This window comes from Medicago truncatula, chromosome 4 (assembly GCF_003473485.1).
Source record: "Medicago truncatula cultivar Jemalong A17 chromosome 4, MtrunA17r5.0-ANR, whole genome shotgun sequence".
Taxonomy (NCBI): Eukaryota; Viridiplantae; Streptophyta; class Magnoliopsida; order Fabales; family Fabaceae; genus Medicago; species Medicago truncatula.
In genome coordinates this window covers 62441824-62467080 of record NC_053045.1, presented here as the reverse complement: position 1 = coordinate 62467080, position 25257 = coordinate 62441824, and the positions used below count along the sequence as shown (strand labels likewise).

Genomic DNA, 25257 nt, shown 5'->3' with positions numbered 1-25257 from the left:
TATTCTCAAACCTTTTGCCAGAAAGAAAATATAGAACTTCTTTATTAGGGGTTCAGCCAAGTATAAGAGTAGAGATGGTTGGTCAAGATGAGAGTTAAATTTAGATACGAAATTGTAGCAGAACATGTTGATGAAATGATGGTTTTGAAAAAATAATTTAGTTTGTTTATGCAGAAGATTTGTTAACACGCACAATATTTTTTAGAGAGTATGCACATAACAAATTAAGCTTTCATTCCACAATATTGCATTTTGAGATGTCATTTCAGATTATCAATGAAACAATACTGTTGATTAATTTTAGGATAAATAATATTTGTACAGTTATTTTAAGATCATTTTTATACAGTTTGTCAAGTTGTCACATAAGGGATAAGGGATAAGAAAACATTTGTCAAATTATCTTAAAATGAATGTACAAATAACATTACTCTATTTTTGTTATACATTTAGCTATTTATTAGTCTCTTTCACAAATAATTTTCTTACTGACTCTTACCTTATCGATTTTTTATTGGCAAAATCATACCAACTGTTGTAAATTTGTAATTTGTCTTTTTTATACTACTAATTATTAACTGAATTAATAAATAAGAATTTTAAAAAGTGAATTTTTTTACACCCTCTAATTTTTTTTAGATTTTTAATCCTCAAAAATTTTCCATTTTCCCTTTTTCATTTACAGAATTCACATTTTTTAATAAAAATTTAAAGAAAAGTGTATAATATTATAAGAATTTGTTAAAAAAGATAGAATTTTTTAACAAAGTATGAATTAAATATGAATTTTTATATTTTTTTTCGGTTAGAAAATCATATATAGTTTTAAAAAAAAAAATTGGGAGAAAATTTTGCAATATTACTACACATTTCTTCACAATTTTATTAAAAACTTAAAAATAGAGACCAAAAATTGTGATTGAAAATTTTGTAGGGACTAAAAGTCAGAGGAAAATTTTAGAGGAACTAAAACGAAAATTTGATATATTTATAAGGACCAAAAACATATTTCTCTTTTTTTTTTTATAATACCAACAAAATTAAGTGTATATATTTTTGTCCATAAACAAAGTGGTAAACATCACTAAAACTCACACATGAGGTCCTGTGTTCAAACCCGCTCAACCTATCAATTCCTCAAACTAAGTATATTTCTTAACTCGTGCTATTCACTAAAAATAAATTAGATTGTGGGACAAAGGGAATAGTATTTTACTCATATTGTTAACATTATTTTTTTTTGAACAAATATTGTTAACATTATGTAGAACAACGGGAAGAAAAGTGACATCCATAACATCACCAATAACAACAAAACAATGCCATCCTTAACAAAGCAATACGAGTATCTAAATCCACATACCCGGATGTTTAACAAGGTAAACATAGTTTACTTGAAGGTAGACAGCTATCAATGAGACTCAGTGAAAAAGCAAAAAATAAAGAACTAAAACACATAGAAATGTTTTTACACGGGTTGCACCAAGATTCTTCATTAAAATAATTTCCAAATGCTAGTGCCTCCTATGAAGAAAAAAAATTAAGCTTTTTATACACTACTTGAACATTCTGAAATTCCCAAATTGGGACTAATCTTCTGATATGTCAAACAAGAATTTTGGAAGAGATGCAATTCGAGGAAGACTAAGAAGCAAATCTCCAAATGAGTCTTTCCTCGACATGCCTGGTGCCGGATTGCCACCATAAACATCTCTCGAGTTCTCTTCAGTAGCCTTGATATCTATGTTGACTTTTGCATCATTAGGTCCTTCAATAAAGCCCGTGTTGTCATGTGAATTGGGCACTGCTGGGGGATCCATTTGTAAGAGACAGCGTAGAGAATTTACCCTTGACATAAGTGATTTTTCATCAGAGTCTGTTGTAACCTGATTGTCGTTAAGCAGATGCTGTGTAATGCCATCCATCATTTGCTGGTACTCCAATCTTTCAGCAGAAAAGGAAGGATCCCCTGAAGCCATTTCTTTGGAAATGTGATGTTCAATGTGGCCAAGAAAATCGCTCATTGACATAGAAGGACGGAGCCCAGGCAGTTTTATTTGATCCCAGTTTCTTGATCCCTTTGAATCAGCTTCAGAATTATACATCGCTTCTGTTGCATATGGAAATAAAAGTCAACTTTAGAAACCAAAACACATTAATAAATAAAGGCAAAAATAAAATGAACAGTTAGTTTAAGTTCATTATTATGAAGCCATGTAGATGCTGCACGGACAAAACTTCTACTGATAAACACGATATTCAACAAGTTAAGCATATTGAATTATTGATGAAATTAACATGCCAAAACAACAATGACAGATTTGCAGAGTCATCATAGATTTTATATTATACTCATTTGACAAATTTTAGAAGAGAATTTCATAATCTATGCTTCTTGGAACACACATCATGTTGTTTTATATTTTATTGATATTTTACTTGGAATTAACAGTTGAAGTTTATGACTTTCAACATTAAACATGATGATCCTAAGAGGCGGATCAATAACCAGAAATAGTATAGCATCTACTACTTGATTTTCAAAGTAATGCCTCATCCTTTCCATTGATAAATTTTCAATCATTAACCAACAAGCAAAGAAGAAATGCTCAAAAGAAAAAGTGCATTAAAATTTAAAATTTAAGCATTGAACACAAGTGAATACCCCTTATGTAACACAATCAAAATCAGAGCCAAGTTCTTATATTACCTGAACTGGAGGAAGGTGCTTCGCAGGGCACACTATCTAAGGTAATAGCAGAAGGATCGCTGTGCTCAGTCGTAAATGATGGTGACAGAGATGAATGAGGAGATCCCATGTTCTGAAAACAAGAGACAGCTGATCCATTGCCTTGATGCAAATCACAATCTTTTAGATTGTGAGGGTTCTCAATAGCAGCGGATCGTGGATCAAAATGAGGTGAATCAACCATTATCTCTGGCTGTTGGCTTAAGAACTTAAGACGATCGTTACACTGGACGAGCTTTTCATAATGCTTGATCAACAGTCCTTGTTCACATTGCAAAACATGCCGCCTAGAAGTTATAAAATCACAAGATGGAACAGGACATAAAATATACAAATATTAGAAGTGTGTCTGCTTTCAATCACTAAGAAACTTGATAATCACAATAAGCAAGCTAATTAATGATACAACCAGCAGCAGGTTAGAATGTATGGTACAACAATATGATTCATTTGAACGACCATAACACTATTAAAAATATGATTCATTTGAACGACCATAGCCCTATTAAACTAAAAATAAAAAGATCAAATCTCTTCAATGATTCTAAAAAGACTAAACCGAGATAGCTATTCCGTTTTAATGTTACTGATGACTAAAATTAAACATGCAATTAATGAACGATAAAAAGACTAAACTCAACTAGTTAGCAACAAATAGTTTGTTTGCTTTTGAGTTGGGGATCTCTCCATATCATTGTATTGCAAAAACTATTTTGAAGATTTCTACCAAATACGCAAATAATCATGTGACAAACAACCATTTAAACATAAATGAGTAAATTTTTCCTAATACAGAATTTTATTAGGAGCTCTTTGATAATTATGCGTGTCACCGCATTAAAAGTATTATCACTTAAATCCACCAGCTATTTGACTTCAAATAAGGGCAGAAGCAAAAAAAATCATGGAAAGAAAAGACACTACTAAAATCAAATCATGATAATTTCTTCGAAAACAAATTTTGACCCAATTTTTTCTAAGAAGAGCAAAGCAGATAGCAACACATCACTTTCCAAATATGTTTCTCTACACTAAACAAATGGAAACGGGCATAAATATAACTAAACAAGAGCCAAGCAAGATGGAATAGGACATAAACATACAGTGACAAACAATGCAAAGTAAAAAAATAATAAACTTGACCAAATAAATCTTAATACAATAATTCAGAAATGTTTGTGCAAAAAAGGAGTCACCTAAATTCCACAGATACTATAAACAAATTTAACCAGACCACTCCTTTTCAACGATTTCAACAAGTTATATTGCTGTTATTTGACAACATTCTCTCAATATCCCATTTGAAAATCAATCTCTAATATTTTACATAGGGGTCAAATGCTGATTCTCCTACTCAGATTATGACAAACCAACAAAAGTAATGTTCTTTTAAATCTATGTGATTATGAATGGATGACAGTTGAGCACACATCCACATATCAGAGGACAGCAGTAAAAAGAATATACCTATGTATGCTGGCCTGTCCACCGGTAAAATCTGTCGTTGACTGCCACAGTGTGTGCTTTCTAGGTTGAGGATTAGTCTCCCTGAAGAAAAGAGGCTGTCTGGCAACCTGCAATTCACAATATCATTCATAAATCATTGAACACGGGACAATTATCCACGCATAATTACGTGTGTTTAGAGAATTAAATTACCATTAAGGTCAATGTGCTAGGTCCATCATCAGGACAATTGGCTTTAAGTTGACTGATGTCGGACCATTGAATTTCTATTTTACTTTTCAGCTCACCCTCAAGAACTTCCCAAACAAGCTTCTGTTTGGCAAAGTAACACTTTGCCACTAAGTCACCTTCATATTTTGATTTATACTGCAATAAGGACATCATTGACATGACTTAAATTCATAGAAAAACATAAATTTCCCAAAACACAAAACCACGTGCAGAATCTCGAACGTACCTCCCATGAACCAATTTTTAAATGTGTAGCTGGGAAATTTGAAGCCTTCAGCTTTTCAACTGAAGCACGACCGTTCTTGTTCGCTTTAGAGTTTAAATTATCATTTGCAGTATTTGCATTAACTGAATTTTCTTGACAAAGCGTCATTTGTATCAAATCTAACAGTGAAGGGCTCTTCCTGAGACTTAAACCCAAAGGGCTGGGCTCATTAAGTATATCATTAGTAGCCTAAAGAAAACGCAGAACCATAATGAGAAAAAGAAGTCCCAAAATAAAAGTATAACATTATTTATTAAGTGTGTGTTTAGCTTAAAAATATGATTTTGAATGAATTGATTCTACAAAATTTACGTGTTGAATAAAAAATCAAAAATTCTAAATTGCAAAGCAAATTCAACTAGAAGATTCAAACATATCAAAATTCAAAACAAATTTTAGAACTCTAGAATCAATTACGACTCATAAAAAGCTGAAATCAAACTACAATAATATATAATAATTGAAAGAATATTATTAGTTTAGAGAAAGAGAGAGATAACAAACTTTGTGACGCTTGTTGAGAGGAGCATGTTGATCTTGAATGGAATCCTCGATCTCAAATTTGGGGGAAATGGAGGAAGTAGCAGAAGACGATTCCCATTGAGAACGGGGATTCTTAGAACCCATAAACCGAACCATCAAAATTTAGAGTCAACGGAGAAGAAATCGAAGGAATAACACAGAACACAAAACCCTAACGGAAAAGGACGTAATGAGAAGAAAGAGGGTGAAGGAGAAAGAAGGTTAATGTGTTATGAAAGCGAACGCGTAAGAAATTAGTTGAATTGAAAGGAAAAGCATGAATGGGTGGGTCCCTTCACGAAATATTTTACTGCTGTGTTGTGCGTGTGTTGGCAGACACCTGTATATTCAAATGGATATTTGTGGGGTCATTCTTAACTTTGTTTTTATTTTATTTTATGAGACATTTCTATAAGGATTATAAATTTGAAAATTATTCTTATTTAAAGATTTTAAATTTAAAAAATTAAATTTTGAAAATTTTAATGCATTAAAAGAATATATTTTTATAAGAATTTACCATAGGATAACAATATTATGTATTTTTTCGGTCTACTATTTAATGACATAAACTAGTTTTGAAATTCACTTTATCTTGACTAATTACTTGAAATGCTTATCTAAATTATGAGTTGTGTAGATATCACCAAGATGTGATAAGAAAATAAATAATTTACTACTCTTTTTTTTTTAAGGGTATAATTTACTACTCTTATAAAATATAATTTGAAACAAAAAATTAAAATCTTTTAAAATATAAAAAAATATAATTTGATATTAAATTATAAATATTTTAATAGTTAATAACTTAATGTTAAAAATATGTATGATTTTAGTCAAACAGAAAACACGTATGATTTTAAAATAATTATATATAAAATAATTAATAAAATTTACAAAAATAGGAATATTAATTTTTTAAAAAATTAAATATGATATTCTTGCAAGGGTAATTTGTTATTGGCAAATTACAAATTATATTATACATTAATTTAGTTTTTTTATTGGCAAATGTTAGTAGTTAGTTTTAATTGTAATTTTAATTTTTTTTTACCAAAAGCAACTTAAGTGGTATAATTAATTAAGAAAAGGCCAATACAAAAAGGATAAATCTTGGAGAGAGAATAAATGGTGATAAGAATAGATCCCCCTGTCAAGCTTATGAACAATCATGTTCACTTCTCGTCAAATAAATTTCACCTCGAAGTTTTAATGTATAATAGATGAAAGTATAATATTAAATTTTGAGTTCCTTATCTACAAGATGAAATATAATCGAGTAAATAGTCAATTTTTCTCCTGAAATTGTAGGTTTCGTCAATTACCCCCTGAAATTAACAAAACATCAATTACCTCCCTGAAATTGCATAACGTTAATCAATTTACCCCCTTCGTCAAATTTTTCTATTAACTGTTTACGGTTATGATCAAAGACCCCCCCCCCCCCCCCCCTCTGAAATTTTGCACTTATGTGCAAAATGCCCCCTAAACTTAAAAATTTATATTTTTTTTTATCCTTGACTCAAAAGATATTAATGGCAAACAAATTAACAATTATTGATCCTATAAATATGTATGGAATGTATGTTTATGCAGCTATTGGTCATATAAATCTTTATGGAATGTATGTTACTCTCATGTGTTTTAAATATATACATATATAGAAGACTTTTTTACACAAGTTTGTAATTATGTTAGAGTATGTAGTCATAAAGTACACAAGTCTTTGATAATTGTGTGTCCATATGTTAATATTGCAGAAGGAAGAAGAAACAATGTTTGTTGATAAATATGAAATATGAAATATGAATGAAAATGCTGCACATGACAAAACCATGATTTCTTTGGCATATATTCATTCATTTTCTTGTGAATAGAATTTTTACGACAATAGGTATAATATACTACTTGAAGAACTAAATGTATGATTTTTTGTAAGAAAAAAAATCTAAATTTTTAAGTTTATGGGGCATTTGCACATAAGTGCAAAATTTTAGGGGGGTATTTGATCATAACCGTAAACAATTAACAGAAAAATTTGACAGAGGGGTAAATTGATTAACGTTATGCAATTTCAGGAAGGTAATTGAAGTTTTGTTAATTTCGATGGGGTAATTGACGAAACTTACAATTTCAGAAGGGAAATTGACTATTTACACAATATAATCTGCCAAAGTAAATTAATCTATCTCTAAAATCACATGTGTCCATCCTTTATTGATAGATAAACTACTGTCTTCCATAAGTGTCATGGCTTCTCCTTCAAGAACAATCATTTGAGAGGTAGTCCACGAGGTTCGAGCCAGGAAGAATTCCCCAACCTCATCATCCAATGGAACAGATGTTAAGATTTGTAGAGTCATGAAATGTTGCGTCGACACAACACTTCAACCACCCTATGACAGACTTCACCCACCTCACTTTAGATCTATTGACGAGAGTTGTACTCCTTCAAGAACCAGGAACAGTCTTTGCTGCATTCCACAACTGCTAATTACTTAATGCTTGTCATTCAATGCTGGTCGACGATGCCCGAACATCGTTCCACACCAAATTATTACGCGCCGCCCAAACCTGTCATACCAGAGATGCCACTCTCTCCAACATATTTAGACTTTCACTGATGCAAATATCAATGAAAAATATGCAATATTATGAACTCGCCCAATCCAAAACAACATAGTCATCGATGAACCAACAAGGAACCAACTTTCCTTGACCATATTACATCCTGCAAAAGCATGTCAAGCATCATCAACCTATCTCCGCACCAAGGACAATGTAAGAGACATTGGATGTGTCTTTGAGCTAGCATGACACGTGTCGGCACACATCCAGTCACCTAACAGATGAGATTTGAATCGATGGAATAATGTCCTCTTGGACTGAATCAAACAGATGAGTAGCTAGTTTAATATAATGATTATTTTTTAATAAAATCGCCATACGAAATAGATTATGACGACCACATGATTCATCACAAAAAGTTCATACGAAAAAATAAAGTTCATAATATTATGATGACCACATGATTTACAACAAAAAGTCAATAAGGAAAAAAATTGATTTACCACAAGACCATATGTAATGCCTAAACAGGAAGATGGTAAATGTGAATAGTAGAAATGGAAATGAAGTAAATATAATTGTTATTACATGATACAAGAAGGACAACATTTTCACGAGTCACTGATATTTCAAGTGGCAAAAACTACCTCAATTCATTTGTAAAATAAAACAACTTTCAAATGATGTAAAAGCATATTGGAGACTTCACAAATCCTTAGACAGGACCATGCTAGATTCATAATTCAGATTTGCAAACACAACATTTACGTAGCTTTTCTGTTTACTTTCAGATACGGCAAAGCTCCAATTACATTGTCATAGTCACTTCTGTTGACTTGAATCTGTGTACGACAATAAACAAAAGTTAGAGATGAAAAAATTGATTCCATAACTAAATTGTTCTTGTGTATTTCAAAACAGAATCAGAAAATTCCCAAGAAAATGTTCGGTAAAAATAACTTCAACCAAAATGCCACATTTCGGGTGAATCCAAGCCAGACACTTGAACTTCTCCACAGTATATCAAATATCATTCTAGTTCTAGAAATCCAAGTGTTGTTAGGATGGATGTGGGTTTGGTAAAAGTACAAAAGTCAAGATGAGATGAATTTCCTTCCAAGTGATGAAATTCTATACTGTGAGTAATATTCAATTTGTGTCTCGCAAAACAATCAACTTAAACACCACTACAGTTCAGTTCAATTGATAATTTCAATCAATTTATCAAGTACCAATTACTTTATTTCAGTCCTCACATTCCATAGAAGGTTGTAATTTATCACTTCACATAAATTTGCAGATAAATTTCAGCAATAAATATTTGCAGAATAGAAAATTGTGGATGTTTTTTTCTTAAGATTGTTAAATAAAATTTGAAAAGAGCAACTTGGAATACACCCATCAAGGCATTTTGTTAAGATTTGTGGATAGTATACAAGTCCTAATTCACAAACTTTTTAGTTAAATGATATGATCAGAATACAAGTGTCATAATATGACTGATTTTTACGCATATCCAGTTCAAACCCATGATTTCATAGCTAATTTAAAGTATCTACAATATAGATCATTCAAAGACAACGATACAACTGAAATATTAACATAGAAAATAAGTAACAAATCCCTTGAATACAAGCAATCAGCAGAGATTTGAGGCCACCCTCCCAAATTCCTAAAGCCCTCTACTCCTTCCATTTGACAAGATAGGTCACTCTCTCCCCTCTTATTAACAAACAACATGACTTATGTCCTAGTTAGCCAACTTACTAATTAACAATATCCGCTATTGAGTGATAAAAACTTGTTATTTGGTTTAATTTTAATAGTAGAATCACACAAAATAAGAAATCATCGAGAGAGAAAAAAAGATTAAGGACCACACTCAATTGTGTGATAAGTTGATGATTGATAATTCATAAGATAGGCAGGGTAAAGGCAAACTCTTTTCGAGTTTGTTGTAAGACATTTCTACTCATACTTGATGAGTGATATCAAAACGGTTTAAAGGGCATCATCCTATACGAACATGGAAATCGGAAAGCAATATATGTTACCTACTTGAGCTACATGATATATATTAACTACACTAGACATTGGAGATATTTTGTTTGGTGCACAATGAAGTGTTTTAGTTTCATAATCTTCACTTCATGACACATGAAAAATAGAGAGAAGGCAGGGAAACAAAATTTATGTTCCAAATCCAACTTTTCCATCCATTCCCATTTCCTAAAAGCCACCCTTTTTCATGTCGTAAAACTTAATGAAATTATTAAGATAAAAAAAACGATAAACTCTGTTGACAGATAAAACCACGCATAACAATTGAACAAAACAATCTAACTAACCAGTTCCATACCCTATCTTGTATCTAACTCCTAAGGTACTATTGGGCAAGAAGAAAGGTATGAGACTAATATAATTCCATGTGAAAGTAGTTCATTTTTCAAATAACGCACCAAAAAGTAAACAAATACGAAATACAGTTGTAAGCCAATGAAGAATGATGATAAATAATCAAATATAATTTAAGAGCATGTTAAAAAGATTGAACAAACCATTTTAGAGAGTCTCAATTTCCTCTTCTTATTCTTTTTGTAGAGTAAATGCTGCTTTCCGGCTCTCCTACGCACAATTTTTCCGGCACCAGTGACCCTAAATCGCTTTGCTGATGCCTGTGAAAAATGAAATGAAATTCAAATAATGAATGATACATAATTGAAGTGGGTTTGAAAGAGGATAGAACCTTGTGTGTTTTCATTTTGTAGCCTTTAGCAGATACGATAGTGAGAGAGCGAGGAGAAGTGGTAACAATGGAATGATTTTGGTTAAGAATTGGAGCGGAAATGCTACAAGACCAATTGAGTTTGAGGGAATTGACATTGTTTGAGAAAGGTGATTTAACTGAACTGAAAGAGACACGAGTAGAAGTAGATGGTGGTGAAAGTCTCAAGGCGGCAAAGGAAGAGACTGTGGCTGTTGCAGAAGCCAAAGCCATGTTAAGAGTGTGTTTGTGGTTCTTCTTGTAAATCGATATCTCGTTATTTGTTAAGATAGATTGAATAAGAAGATTATTACTCACTCGGTTGTGGATAAAGAAGATACCATTACGTTTCAATCAAGTGGTCGTCATCAACTCATCATGTTTTGTTTTCTGGATACTGGTAAACCGTCTGAACCGGTTTGCTTTTGGGCTTTCCCTTTTCGTTTGGGCCTTCAAATAGTTGTGGTATTCTACCCCACAAACCTGCTATTTTTCTTTTGTCTCTTTTAAATATTTTTATTTATTTGATTTTTAATTTTTAATTCTTCATCTTAAATTTTACAGAACAAAAAATAGTTTCAGAAAACTCAAATCCAGACCTTCAATAACACTCAAATGTGAACTTTCCATAATGAATTATTTACAATGTCGTTATGTTTAATCGGCAAAGGGGAAGTAGAGAGAGAGTGTGTTTGGTGAGGATGAATTATGTTGACTAGTTGTAGAGAGGGAATACACATGGATAAGTAGAAACCTGGTAATTCCATGAAGGCATTTCTACCGTTAGATGTTCCTTAGTGAGCATTGCTATTTGTCGTGAACGTAATTCCATGAAGGCATTTCTACCGTTAGATGTTCCTTTCACGGAATACATGAGTGGCTGGATTTAAATTAGCGTCTCTGCTACAAAACACAGATGTCGTGTCATGGTATCATCATGAGAAAGAATTCGCTCCATACAACATTTCCCTTTTGAAATATTCAAATTTAAGTTTCCAGGAGTGTTTCTTCAAAAACAAAGTTTCCCAGAATGTCTTCTTTTCATTTAGAAAATCACAATACTCTATGAGCATTCTGGAAAACTAGAAAAATGAAAATAAATATTTTGAGAATGATAAATGAAAATGGTTATAAATAGAGAAGGGTAAACAGGGTTTTGTAAAAATGTAGGTGGTGGGAAAACCGCATGAGGGTAGAGAAAAGCACAATCAACTTGAAATCACAGCCTTGTGATTTTCAATTGTTTTTTACTTGCAGTTGAATCATGCCATTCCAGCTTACAACAAGTTATGTGTTTGTTTCCACGACAGGATATACACTAAAGTACGTTTTTGTTAGAAGCTACACTTTGTATTGTGGGCAATATTAAATACAATATCAAAATTATCAGGGCAAACCCCATTCAACCATTTTGAAAACACTTCTATTCTAAAACTTATCCAAAAGCTAACTTTTAAAGTATTGAGACTCCATCCATTCTCACGCAGTCAGAAATTCTCCCCTCTTCCCGTTACAACAAACACAAAAGTTAAGACGGTAGTAATATAGTACTAACATAGTAAGCAACTTAGCATGTGCCTTTCAAACTAAAACAGGAAAATTAAGTTAACAAGAGCCACTAATAATTAAACGGAGAAGACAATAAATAATAAAGGAACTGGCTCCTCAGACTTGGAACACTCTTAAAGAAACTGATCATCATCCATACATATATGAGGTCTTCGAGCTCATCTAAACTGTGCCTCCACAATTATGATTCTGATAGGCATGCATACTGCAAGATATCCTCCTCCTTCAGTAGAAATAGACTAGACATAATGTGCTATTAAAGATAGCAAGCTTTCCATCTATGAATATGATACATATTGTATTTACTAAGGGAAAAACAAACAGGATCTATAGAAATTAAAAGGGAAAGTACAAAAGGATCGTTGGAGACAACATACAACAAAAGCATAAAAATTACAGGAATAAATTAACTGGAATTAAGCTACAGCATTTTGTAGGGAGAGTAATTGGGACTCTAGAGTGTAATAGATGATGACTCTAACTCCTCAGGTGTCACAGGAGTATGCAGCTGCAAAAAAAAAAAAAAAAAAGCAAATATCTAGTTAGGTAACCTCGATGATGCAAACACAATTACACAAGTCTCATTGTCCTCATCAACACTTGTTCCATTTTATTTTAAAACTTTGAATGGACTAATCGGAAACAGAGGAAAATGCATCAGGAACAGGAAGATTTCTTGCTTCTGAGTTCTGACAACACATCCCCTACTCAACAAGAATATCCATGACCATGCCTAAACCCTAACCAAAGAGAACAAGCAAGCAATACACAGGCTACCTTGTTCCCCTGATTCCTAATAAGCAAGCAATTGAAATGTCTAATCAAAGAAAGACAATATAATTGAAAATTAGTATGGTAATCATCAGCCAAGCATATTCTCCAATGGACACCACTTGTGTACCATTGGGATACCAATGTTATATAACATTGGTCAATGAAAGTGTGCCACATAGAGAATAGAGAAATTGCTTCTTACTTACAGTATGACATTCTCCAAGATGCATACCTCGTCAACATTAACATAATGCGAACAAACATTACACTCGACAAGATTTGGGTAAATACCAATGCCCTATTTAGATAAACCACACAATTAAGCGCCTATATCATTACCATACACGCTTATCAGATAAGTATTTGTGTATAAACTACTTCTATAACAAAAGATAAAATAAAGTCAACTATTTACATACAATTTAATAAGTTATTTTCATAAGTTATCCCAGAGAGCTAAGCTGAAAATAACTTATGAACATGTGATAAGCTGTTTCTGTAAGCTCTCGCTAACAGTCTCATAAGTGTTTATGTCACTAGATAAGTTCAAATAAGTCAATCTAAACAGACCCTAAACATAATTCTAGTAGACAACCTAATTCATACGAAATGAATAAGGGAACACTAAGAAATTAATCTGTTTATTTGTGTAATAAGCACTATAAAACTCGATTATAATCAACATGTGTAGTAAATAACACAAAATCATAATATAGTAAATCGCATTAACAAACAAGTCACTAATAATGATAAAGCTAGAGACAACTTACAGCTTCTGCAACAGGGATCCAATGAAAAGCACGGGAAAAATCATCATTGTTTGAAGGAACGCTGTCGTGGTTCCAATACGTGATATCATTAAAGGTCACACTAGTCTCCCACGAATTAGAGCTTTCAACCGAATTTTTCTTTCCCAAAACAAAACCTACAGAGCATAGCAATCATGAGTCATCATCACAATGAGAAAGAAAGAGATAAGAAGAAGAGAAAACAAGTTTGGTTACCAGAGTAGTTATGAGGAAGAGGGAGAGTAGTTCCTTCGAGCAACCTTCCTCGAAAATGCGATTGCTGTAATGGTAAACCGTCTTCTCCGACGACGCCGGTAGGTTTAGGTTTGAAATACTGAGAGACTTCGGTGGGACCATCGTGCTTGATGCAGCAGGGAAGTAGATGAACACGCCCACTCAGATCCTCGATACCGTCTCGCTTTAGGTCTATCTTCGCCTCCCCGCCCTTTTCCATCTCTCTCGCCGCCCCCGCTTCTTCTTTCTTCACTCCAAATTTCCCTCCCAAATTATTTCTTATCTCACTTTCAATTTTAGCCTCCCTCCCCCTTAAATCGCGTTCAAGTTTACTTTCCTTTTTCTTTTCTTTTTTTTTTACAATGCAGACAAAATCCGCATAAATCACTAAAAATTAGTTTAGTTTTTTTTTTTTTCTTTTTTGAGGTTCGAACTCAGACTTTAAATCTATCGTGCATTGTCCTTGCCAGCTGAGTTAAGCCTACAGAAACATTAAATTAGTCTCTAATTTTATAGAATATTCACGATTTTATGAATATTTCAAAAATGACTCTTAATCATATTAATTCTTCAAAGTTTATGTTAGGGACTTAATATTTCAAAAATTTGCACTTAAGTTGTTAAAATAAGATGACTAAATTGAAATTTAAGTGATTAAATATAGAGGCTAATTTAAGAGTTTAATAGAGTAAGAAACTTTTTTCAAATATTTATAAAGTTAATGACCTATTTAAGACTTAAGAGTATTCTACAAAGTCAGATACTAATTATTGATTTACTCGATAAAACCTATATGACAAAATATTGTACTCATTTTAGATTTTAAGGTTCAATCTAACAATATCAACATCGTCAGTTGAACTATATCTTCCATAATCATCTTAAAAAAAGTTTTTTTAACTTAGTTTTTTAAAGATATTAATTAAATTCAAATTTGTATACCTTTTTCTCTTTAACAATATGGCTCTCTAAGGACTGGGGAGTAAATTAATCATATTTTCCGCAAGAGTGATCATAAATTTGCTAATTTTGCTCATTCTCAACATTAATTTGGGGCATTATTATGTTATACAGACACAGCTCTCTCTTTTGTGGAAATAAAACCTCTCCACTTCTTATTCTCTATATTTTATCCCCTATCATGGTTTTGGCTGTATAAATTGATAATGTGACATAAACATTGTTCAAATATCTTCTATACACCACAAAACTTTAAGTAATATCAATAATTTATGAGAACTAGTAGCCTTGCAATGAATATGAACTCTTCGTGGGTTTCTCACGTTGGAACTAGAAGAATGCGTGAGTTGTTTTGTGGGTTTCTCACCCTAGAACTAGTAAATAAAAATCACTTATGCTTAGGATCAATTTCAATTTTTTTAACTTCTACAGAATAGATACTCTAGAAGACTTGAAGGCACAACAATATCAACTATGTTTTCTTGTGAAAAATATAAACTGTGTCACTATACTATATATGATCACGTTAAATCAATATGGAAATCAAACAGTTGAGATGAAGATATAATGACAATCAGGATATAGATCACACCCAAATTTGCAAATAAATGCAATTGTAGTTTAAACGCCTCCTTTCATACATGCTGCATATTTTGCAATCCGCCAATCCCAAAATCCATTTTCATACTAATGGCTTTACAAAAGAACATTACATTTGGTCATAGAGAAGTACAAATAATGAGTTAAAAGCTCCAGTTCTTCCATCAGCTACAAAATGTACCCTTTTCAGAATTCTCAATTTCAAGCAAATACAGTACAAACAAGACAAGACTGTTAATGTTATTGTCTTGTCAATATGGCAACTGATTCCCACTCTAAACTACATATCACATCCTGCATGGAACGATAACATCATCAGAAAAAAAATTTCCACTTTCATCTTGTTACCACTTCTTTCTCTCTATCATTTTCATTTTGTTAATTTTTAATAAATTAGTAACAATGTAAAAACACCGGTACAGAAAAATCGTCCCAAGGTAACATGTTTTCCATAAAATCGTTCTTTTGCTAGTATTTAATAGATTTAATAGATAAACCATTTGGTGATTATAATGTATATTTTCAAAAATGAACTATAAGTGAAAACCACCAAATCAGTCCCATACAATATAAACAATATTAGCTGCACCCACTTACCAAAGGATTATGTCGATCAATATCAAAGCTATTGATGGCGCAAGGTTCTGCCAGCAGCTCAATAGGTTCCTCACCTAGACAATGTAAGATCACACCATCAGACTCACCAAATATATTCCTGATGAACTGACATTTTTAACATGTAAATTGCAATGAACATATATACCTTGCTCAATCACGCCAAGAATTCCATCCTCCGAACATATCATAGCAGGTAAAATCCGGGTAGATGAAGTGTTTGATTTTATGCAACGATCATACTGAACCTCCCAAACCTCACTTTCAGATATTGACTGAACGGCAGTGTTGCCAGCCCCATCACCTGCTCCTGTTCCTGAAAGTATAATCGGCTGTTGTTGCATCCTAAGATCCCAAGCCAAAACAGTACCTAAGGAGCCAGCAGCCTGAGAGGGAACATCAATAATTAAGAAACGGCAGAAGCATACAAGTAAACATAAACTGTAAAAGGACCATGCAGCTAGGGGTGTTCGCGGTGCGGTTTGGTTGAGGTTAAAACTCATCCGAACCGCAAGATAGAAAATCATGCGGTTTGGTTTGGTTCGGGCTTTTAAAATGAAAACCGAACCAAACCAAACCAATGTGGTTTGGATTGGTTCGGTTGTTGCATTGTTTTTAGATAGAATACAATTTTTTGTTTTCAATGTTAAAATTAAGTTAAAAGTTAAAAGCAATTTATTTTCAACAATGTTTCAAATTTAATCCAACATTACAATTTTACTTTCATCCTCGCATCAGCATAGACCAAATTAAAAATATGGACCAAAAAGCAATTTTCTTCGGTAAGAAATGCAAAAGCCTAAGATTTTATCATTCTCTAAAAGTTCTCATTGAATTTCTATTTAAGATATATCTAACACAAACATATATGCAGAAGTGCAAGTATAATTGAATTAAAGCTCATAAATACAATTTTAACATCAAAAGCATAGAAAAAACTTAAGTAGGAAAAATATGTCTTGGTCAAACAAAAACAAAAAAGAGAAAAAATATGTCATTCTATAAAATTTATCATTGAATTTCTCTGAGTACTAGGCTGGTGAACTAAGTTTAGTTAGTGTTTCTCTTATGTTGCGGTTTGGTTCGGTTGCTAAAATAAAAACCGCAAACCAAACCGAATCATGCGGTTGAGTAAAAAAAATGATCCGAATACATCCGAACCAAATGCGGTTTGTGCGGTTTTCGGTTTGGGTTGATTCGGTTTGCGGTTTTTCTATTGGGTTGGTTCGGTTTTGAACACCCTATGCAGCCACTCAGCTCTCTAAACCATTAATCTGATAAATTTTTATCAAAGAAATCAAGAATCATTCAAATTCAAGCTGTACCTACGATAAAACAGTTATTTTTGCAGAGATGAGAAACAGTTATTTTGCAGAGGTGAAAAACAGTTCCCTTCTGGCCTTAATTTTTGTTGGTGAGAAACATTAGCAATATATGACAAAGACACAAATGAGCTTCTTTACTTGTCTTGGCTAATGTCCCTTGTATTCTTAATTCTAGCGAGCTGTTACACCCTTACGGGATTTGCCGATTCATATGTATTTAAAGAGTTCCTACAGTGGGACGGTTCTTGTGCCAAAAAATGGTGAATTGTGGGACCCAATAATGTTAGTTAAGAACAAAAATATGATTCTGGGATTACAGTAAAAATGGGCATGTGCTCTTTAAATCTTATATGGCATCTTTAGGTCCGTCAATATAATATCAATAACCAATTTTGGTTCTAGCATTGCAGACGCTTTAACAAAGTAACAAGTTTTCTAATGAACGTAACGAAGCAACAACGAGCACCAGTCACACATGCAGACACAGTAGCAAAGTTTCAGTATAGACCAATAAGGGGTTGAAACTATCCAAAACAACTAGTTGGATAGATTTCTTAAAAACTTATGAGCTGCATAACTTGAAATCAGCTTCTCTATCTCAACTGCTATAATATAACTCATCATTTAACTTCTCTACCAACATTTTTAAGCTTAAAAAACTTTTATTGTAACCACAGACTTATTTTAGTTCAGAAATTCAGACTACATTGGCCAAAATCCACAATCACTGGAAAAGGTATAAGTAAATTATATAACAGAAATTGAGGAGTAGGGCGTAGCAATGTTACCAGACAAGTATGCTTTCTTGATGGATGAATGTCTATAGAATGCACTATCCCAGAATTCAAATTTTTATCCCTGCAAAAAAAACAACCACACAGTAAGTATAACTCTAATATTTGAACAATCCTAGGCTCCTGTTCAGTTAAACAACTTAATTAACCGTGTATAGCATAAATGGTTGTCGTATAAATACTTATAACGTAATTGTGTATTGTATAGTATAAGTGCTTGTGCATAAGCTATTCCCATGACAAGATAAAATAAAGTCAGATTTTTTTCAAATAATACATAAGTTATTTTCATAAGCTATCCTAGAGAGTGTACCAAAGTAAGCTGAAAACAGCTTATGGAATATCACAACTTGTTTCCAATTTCCATAAGCTTTTCATGAGTGTTTGCACCAGAAATAAGTTCAAATAAGTCAAGGCTCGACAATTAAGTAACTAAAGGCTCAACATTTTTCTTACCAGTTACCCTTGAACTGAGAAACCGGTCCACCAGGTTTTCTCTGATCCCACCAATGAAGACCAAATCCATATCCACCAGTAGCAAACTCCACCGGAGAAGCCCATTTGACCGACGTATAAGAAACTAACCCACCACTATCAAACAATCTACGATAATTCAAATTAGAGTCTCCAACAGTAACCAAATTAATCCTCCCATCATCCCCAACAGTAACACACTCAACCCCGCCATCCATCAAATCAATGCAGCACTTACCCTCCAAGTGAAGCTCATTCTCCGGAACAGATACCTCAGATACAAGCCTCGCATCGGTGGAATCGGCGAACAAGAAGTGAAGTGAACCGGAGGAAGTTGAAGAGGCGATGATTGATTTCTGAAGAAACTGAGAGGATTTGATAGATGAGATTGGTGAAGGGGATGTCCATGAAGATTGGAATTCGAAGGAAAGTGGATTTGGTTTGAAAGAGTGGATTTCGATGGAAGAGAGGTTGGAATCGAAATCGGAAGTAGCGAGAACGGCGAAGCGGTTGAATGCGGATAGAACTGGAAGCCAACGAACGGCGTCGATGTATTTGTATTGTGGGAATCTGTGGATTTCTGAATTTGCCGTCACTGCCATTGCAAGGGTTTTTGCTACAATTCGCGCATAGACTAGTGAGTAATGGGGGGAACTTGTTTGACAAAATACCTTTCACATTCCACATATTTTCTATCTTTTTATATTTTAAGAAATGTTTTCTATATTTTTATTTACATTGAATCAACAAATATATAACTTCAAACAAACCCAGTATATGTGGTAATACTAATTGATGTTAATTGAGTTGATTTTAATTTAAAGTAATCTAAGCGTGATTTAATTTTATGTTTGGATATAATGACGTAAAAATGATTCTCAATATAAGAGACTATCCACAATGCACCATCTTATTTAGGTGTTTAAACGAGTTCCGGCAATACACGTCACTCGTTTCATAATTAATACTTCCTCCGTCCCAAATTGTATGATGTATTGGCCATTTCACACGTATTAAGAAATGTAATTAATATTCTGTGGGGAAGATAAATTATGAGTTGTTTTACAAAATTATCCTTAATATAAGGTATGGAAAAGATAAATGAAATAATTGAAAGAAGAGAAAGTAATTAATAGTTAAGGATATAATAGAAAAAATAACATTAATATTTCATTGGTATTGTAAAGCGAAATATAATTTAGGACAATTTTTTTTTCCAAAGCGACATACAATTTGGGACGGAGGGAGTATATAATAAGCACTTAGTCTCTCTAACCCCCAGCGCTTGAAATAAATTATTAAATGGGCCAGTAATAACTATATCTCATTAAATTTTAACAAAAAACACGGGTAATATAGAGATATATGTATTCACCTTGAACCCATATTCAAACTCTTCTAGAATGTAGAAAATCAATTTATTACCTCTTTTATATTCAATAAAAAATCAATGAATTTATGTTCTAAAGTCATATGTTAAGATTTCTATAAAGAACAATTATTAATTGAAAAACATTAAATTTCAATATTACGATAAATAAATTGGCACAATTCAATGCATAATTTTTATTTTTGAAACCTTAAAATAATTTATAGATTAAAATGGTAGACTTAAAAAAAAAACTTAATACATGATTTATAGTTGTATAATTTTCGTTGAATAAAATAGTTCAAAGTTTGGCACCAGGCACCGTGAAGATATCAAATTTCATGTTCATGTTGGTATTGTAAAGTCAATTACTTGATCATATGTGTGACAATTATAAGGTAGGTGTTATAACTTGTAAGAATTGAAGAAAGTGAGAATACAATAACGGTGATCAAGACATAAAAATGTTATGAATCACCTTAAATATTCACTCCTTAAAATGCATCAATTTGAATCACTATTTTTTTCTTAGCGTGAAAAGCATATAAAATTGTAAGCAAAACAATCAATCTAGTAATTCAACAATTAGAAATTCAGAATACAAGCTACCAAAAGCAACTATAACGAGCAAATAAGAAAAAGATACTGACCTATCAATCGGAACTATGGTGAAACGAGAACGCAGAGACATCGATTGTAAATCTAGGATGAGAAAGACAGTAGAATGGGATTGTCTTCAACTTTACGAGGAGGAAAATCATGGTGACGAAGAAAGCGAGGAAGAATGAGCTTGATAGTATTGGGGACGGTGAGCAGCATAGCGGAATGCAAATGCTGGTTGGGAAAGGAGGAGGAGGAATATAGAAAGGGAAAGGAAGAACATCAGGGACATAAACTAGTCTTGTAATAATAAAGGAAAGAGAAAAAGAGATGATCGAAAGTTATATATAAAGGTTATTTTAGTAATACTAAAATTATTTAACAATGGTTAACGGCTGTTTAACGGAAATATAAAAAAATGGATCAAAATGTATCAAAAATCATATGTTGGGGGAGGATAATGTGTGTTTCAAAATAGGAGAGGAGGGGAGTGTAAAAGTAGCATCTCTCAGGGATGGGATGTAATTTACTCAAAGAAAAACTGAAATCATTTTCTACACACCATTGAGAGAGGCATTGGCGTACTAAACAAAATTAAATTATACTTTTATTCTTTTGTTATGAATTTAGAGAGAAATTTCTCATTTTTCTCTCTCAATTTTTTTCCACAATTTTCTTTTACTAATTTATGTTTTCTGCGTGGTTTGTCTTCTGATATACTACTAGAAATTAAATTCTCCAACAATTCGTTAATTTTCATCTTGGTAATATCATATATATTGCTAACTTTTTTTCTTTTGAGGGAATCATATATATTGCTATTGTAAAGGTTAATATTCATGATACAGTCAAATTCAATACAATTGGTTCAACTTTGATTTTTGTCAAAATAATAACTTATTTCCTCTAAAAGTTTAAATCCTAATTAGCTAAATTATAAAGAGTATCGGTCTTTATATAAATAACGTGATGAAAAAATTAAAAAAATAATAAATAAAACATACATTTCCATATTCTCTTTTGAATTGAGCTATAAAACCTCAGCACCCTCAAAGTCATAATGAAACGTAGGCATAATGGAGTTGAGGTCTTCCAACATTGTATCATTGAAATTTTCATATTCAAAGTACGTTTGAATGTCATCAGGAAATGCACATTGTGACAATTGATCAGACTCCAACGTCGTTGACACATTGGAAGTCATTGATGCCATTTCCACCATTTCCTTAAACTTAGATGATTGAAGCAAAAGCTCTAGGGCTGACGTGGCACTAGTTGGTCGAGGTTGAACCAATGTGGCTTCGTCAATAGAATTATTGAGTGATATTTCATTGTCCACGAGGCTAAATTCCAATTCTTCATTAGAGTTTGAGTCGTTGGCACTACTGTTAGAGTTAATGTCACAAAGATTAATATTAGACTTGTTATTGTCGTCATTGTTGTTATTGTTGGGCTTAAGCCACTTAATATAACGGCTTAGGTCGAAATTGGTAACAGCATTAAGTCCACGGTATTCAATAGCTGCCATGTCATAAGCTGTAGCTGCTTCTTCTTGGGTAGCTGCAAGATTGATTAATTGAACTTTGTATAAGTACAAAACCAATTTCAATATAATGTCATGTGATTCATGTCCCATTGAATGTGAGTACATGTGATTGATATTATTTTGCCATACATAACCCATGCAAAGCCACACTATGGAGTAATAACTGAATTGGTCAAGGAATAGAAGCAATGAATTGAATGACACTTTTCTAAGGTCTTCGTTTACAATAATTATAAAATCATTTTCATTTGAACGTTGAAACGAAAAAAGGCTTATTATGTATACACCTACATAAATTTAGATTGTTGTACCTGGCTAGCTACTTAACTACTAGTCATAATTATAGTAGTAAAGAACATTTTACGCACCATACGAGCATTTATACGTACATCACTAGTGTTCATATGTACGTACGTATTTTATTTTGTGAAAGAAAAGGTGTGTACAGTATTTCATTGTTTGCTAAGATAATTAGAGACAAAGATTTTGAACTTACCATATGTTCCGAGATAAAGATACTTATTGCCAAAAACTTTGCCAATCCGTGCCTCCCACCTTCCGTTATGATGATGTCTAGAACATTAATGGAAAAGCAAATTCATTAAACCTTAAATTGATTCTTAATTGAGTAAAAAAAATTATTCTTCATTACACTCTTGTTCGGTCTTAAATATAAGCAAAAATTGATCAAAGAAATTTGATGTATAAGAAGAACTAGCTAATATATACCTTGCTACACCTCTGTATTTAGATACACCCCGTGAAAAACCACTGCTTTTCCTGTAATTTTTAGTAAAAATAAGCTATGATTAATATTTGCAAATTTTTTCATGCTGATATATATAATGAAAGAAATTATGTTTGATTAATACCTTCTTAAGGATCCAATATACTCCTCCCTTGATTGACTCTCCATTTCAATTAGTTCTTTCTGATAGTTTGATAGCTGTGATTTGAAGACAATTTTTTATTTTTATTTTCTGAACTAATTAATTAATAAATCCTGGATGCATATTAATAAAAAGTGGTTTAGAAAGTACCGGAAAATTAATAATGGTATCTTGACCCCAATATTTCAATGCTGCTAGATCATAAGCATGTGCTGCCGTCTCCTCATTATCATAAGCACCTGAAATTTCAACAACAAGCTAAATACTAAGTACTTAAATGATTCTTTTGGTTTCATTTCATTGTAATAATGATAAATAATATATATAATAAACTACGTACCAAGGTAGACTGCAACAATCAATTACAAAGATCACCACCATATATATAGAATTGAAATGCCACATGAAAATAAGTTAAAACATTAGGCTAACTCCATATATTGATCAATTAATGTTGGAAGAAGAAAACTAATGAAAAAGAGTATGAAATTACCTTGTCTCCCTTTCTTGTTCTGAGACTCATTCCAACAATTCTTGTCCCACAAATGAGCTTCATATCGGCCTGTCCAACGGTGCCTGACCGATGGTAACATTTTTTTTTTTATTTTTTTTAATAACAAATGTTAGTGTGTTAAATGCTAATCCGACACGAGAGATAGATAAACATATACAAGAGGAAATAAACAATCAAGGCGATATGATCGAGCAAATCACCTAGTGACTCCTCTGTATATTGAGCTGCGTTGAGGTGGAGAAGTTCTAGGGACACTTTTCCTCGTCCGTTTTGCTTTGGTGGTGACAGTGTTACTTGGATTCAGATTATCATTATCATTGCTTGCATTGTCGTCTTTCTCTATTTGCTTCTGCGATTTTTTCGCCATTGGAAAAAAAAAGAAGTGTATACTGAAGAAACAAGCTAGCAAAGATGTATATTTATATATAGTATTAATGGTGCATTAATTTGAAAGGTAAAAATAAAAATAAAAAAAATGTTTATGAATTATAGTATAGTGTTTGGGTGAAGAAGAATTTAAAGGGATGGGCTAAGGAATGGGGTTAGAAAAATTTGTGCTGGCAGAATTGTGATAGCCGGCTGAAAGATGGTTGTTTGTGGCCGTCTGTAAAATCGGCTCTATGTTAAATTCTTTCTCTCTTGTCTTCTCTTCAAAATTCTGTGATGTAGCTGTCAATAAGTTTCTGAATCTGTTTTATATGCCTTTTTATTTGTAAGCTTAATCAGTTTTATTCTCTGTTTTCTACCTCAATATAAACAAGTGTCTTTTACTTTTAACCATTTTATAATTCCATAATAAATACATGGATCCTACCTTTCTATCACCTCTCTAATCATTTTAAAATTTTGTACGTAACTATAAAGTTGTTCAACAAATTTGTAATAATTCAATAGCCACTAAAATTGGTGTCTATATAATATTCATGCTTTCTTTTTTACAAGTATATAATATATATTGCTACTAATAGTAAGTATATTACATAAATGAGTAAAACAATCATTTTTGTTTTTAAAATGTGAGGTATATATGTGTTTATTGTTAATTTTACATATAACTTGCGTCAGTGTAGTGTGTTCTGCTCTACATGCTTTGGATTAATCTTAACATATCTTGTGTTTTGATTAATATTTTATTTAATTTTGTTTTTTAAAAAACTATTAAAACATTTTTGCATGCTTAAAAATAAAGAAAAAAGAAGAGTACCTAGAAAGTGCATTATATTTATACTTGATATGAATGAAACGTATTTTCCTTTTAGTTTTTTCCATTGATTATTTGGAGAATTTTGAAATAAAATATAGTATGTTGTAACCAAAAAAAAAAAAAAAAAAGACAATTTGAAGTGTCAACGCTCAAACAGTAGCGCCCCGTATGTAGGTGTAACTACCTCATGTCGACGATTAAAGAGGATATGTTCTTTAGTTTTAGGGTCCATAGGTGCTCTTCTGCCATTTCTATATTTGTGAGCAATCTAAAATCTTAAATGTTGGTAGGGCCTCGGATTTATATCATGGTCTCAGTAATCACATTTACTACCTCTTACGGTGGATGTATAGAATTCAAGATGTATGTGGTCGTACATATGCACGTAATTTTAAGGGTAAAGTTCTTAAATGTGTGAGGCAATGTATTGAAATT

At 32.3% G+C, this 25257-nt stretch overlaps 5 protein-coding genes across 6 annotated transcripts; all 5 read right to left on the bottom strand.

Moving 5' to 3' along the window:
- Positions 1-1275: 1275 nt before the first annotated feature.
- LOC11418676 (uncharacterized) lies at positions 1276-5483 on the bottom strand. Its single transcript, XM_003610216.4, has 6 exons — positions 5217-5483; positions 4674-4901; positions 4409-4582; positions 4217-4323; positions 2711-3036; positions 1276-2110 (listed from the first exon to the last, which is right to left on the bottom strand). The coding sequence occupies exons 1-6, from the start codon at positions 5349-5351 to the stop codon at positions 1590-1592; spliced, it is 1491 nt and encodes a 496-aa protein (XP_003610264.1). The 5' UTR covers positions 5352-5483; the 3' UTR covers positions 1276-1589.
- A 2836-nt stretch (positions 5484-8319) lies between these two features.
- Positions 8320-10880, bottom strand: LOC11418675 (50S ribosomal protein L35, chloroplastic). Its single transcript, XM_003610215.4, has 3 exons — positions 10549-10880; positions 10361-10477; positions 8320-8644 (listed from the first exon to the last, which is right to left on the bottom strand). Exons 1-3 carry the CDS (start codon positions 10798-10800, stop codon positions 8567-8569), a joined length of 447 nt encoding a protein of 148 aa, XP_003610263.1. The 5' UTR covers positions 10801-10880; the 3' UTR covers positions 8320-8566.
- A 1231-nt stretch (positions 10881-12111) lies between these two features.
- LOC112421124 (uncharacterized protein C12B10.15c) lies at positions 12112-14218 on the bottom strand. 2 transcript variants are annotated; one of them, XM_039832562.1, is made up of 4 exons: positions 13914-14218; positions 13680-13834; positions 13116-13207; positions 12112-12643 (listed from the first exon to the last, which is right to left on the bottom strand). In XM_039832562.1, the coding sequence occupies exons 1-4, from the start codon at positions 14149-14151 to the stop codon at positions 12628-12630; spliced, it is 501 nt and encodes a 166-aa protein (XP_039688496.1). In that variant the 5' UTR covers positions 14152-14218; the 3' UTR covers positions 12112-12627. The 2 variants fall into 2 exon arrangements, with proteins under 2 accessions (XP_039688496.1, XP_024637214.1); XM_024781446.2 differs by lacking the exon at positions 13116-13207 and having other exon boundaries at positions 13914-14210.
- A 1124-nt stretch (positions 14219-15342) lies between these two features.
- LOC11440795 (nuclear pore complex protein NUP43) lies at positions 15343-19374 on the bottom strand. The gene is made up of 5 exons (XM_003610214.4): positions 18682-19374; positions 18220-18289; positions 16255-16492; positions 16089-16162; positions 15343-15785 (listed from the first exon to the last, which is right to left on the bottom strand). The coding sequence occupies exons 1-5, from the start codon at positions 19299-19301 to the stop codon at positions 15732-15734; spliced, it is 1056 nt and encodes a 351-aa protein (XP_003610262.1). The 5' UTR covers positions 19302-19374; the 3' UTR covers positions 15343-15731.
- Positions 19375-21479: 2105 nt separating this feature from the next.
- LOC11418674 (AP2-like ethylene-responsive transcription factor At1g16060) lies at positions 21480-24379 on the bottom strand. Its single transcript, XM_003610213.4, has 8 exons — positions 23819-24379; positions 23598-23680; positions 23445-23453; positions 23255-23343; positions 23087-23160; positions 22944-22994; positions 22711-22787; positions 21480-22228 (listed from the first exon to the last, which is right to left on the bottom strand). The coding sequence occupies exons 1-8, from the start codon at positions 23983-23985 to the stop codon at positions 21699-21701; spliced, it is 1080 nt and encodes a 359-aa protein (XP_003610261.2). The 5' UTR covers positions 23986-24379; the 3' UTR covers positions 21480-21698.
- Between the last annotated feature and the right edge of the window lie 878 nt (positions 24380-25257).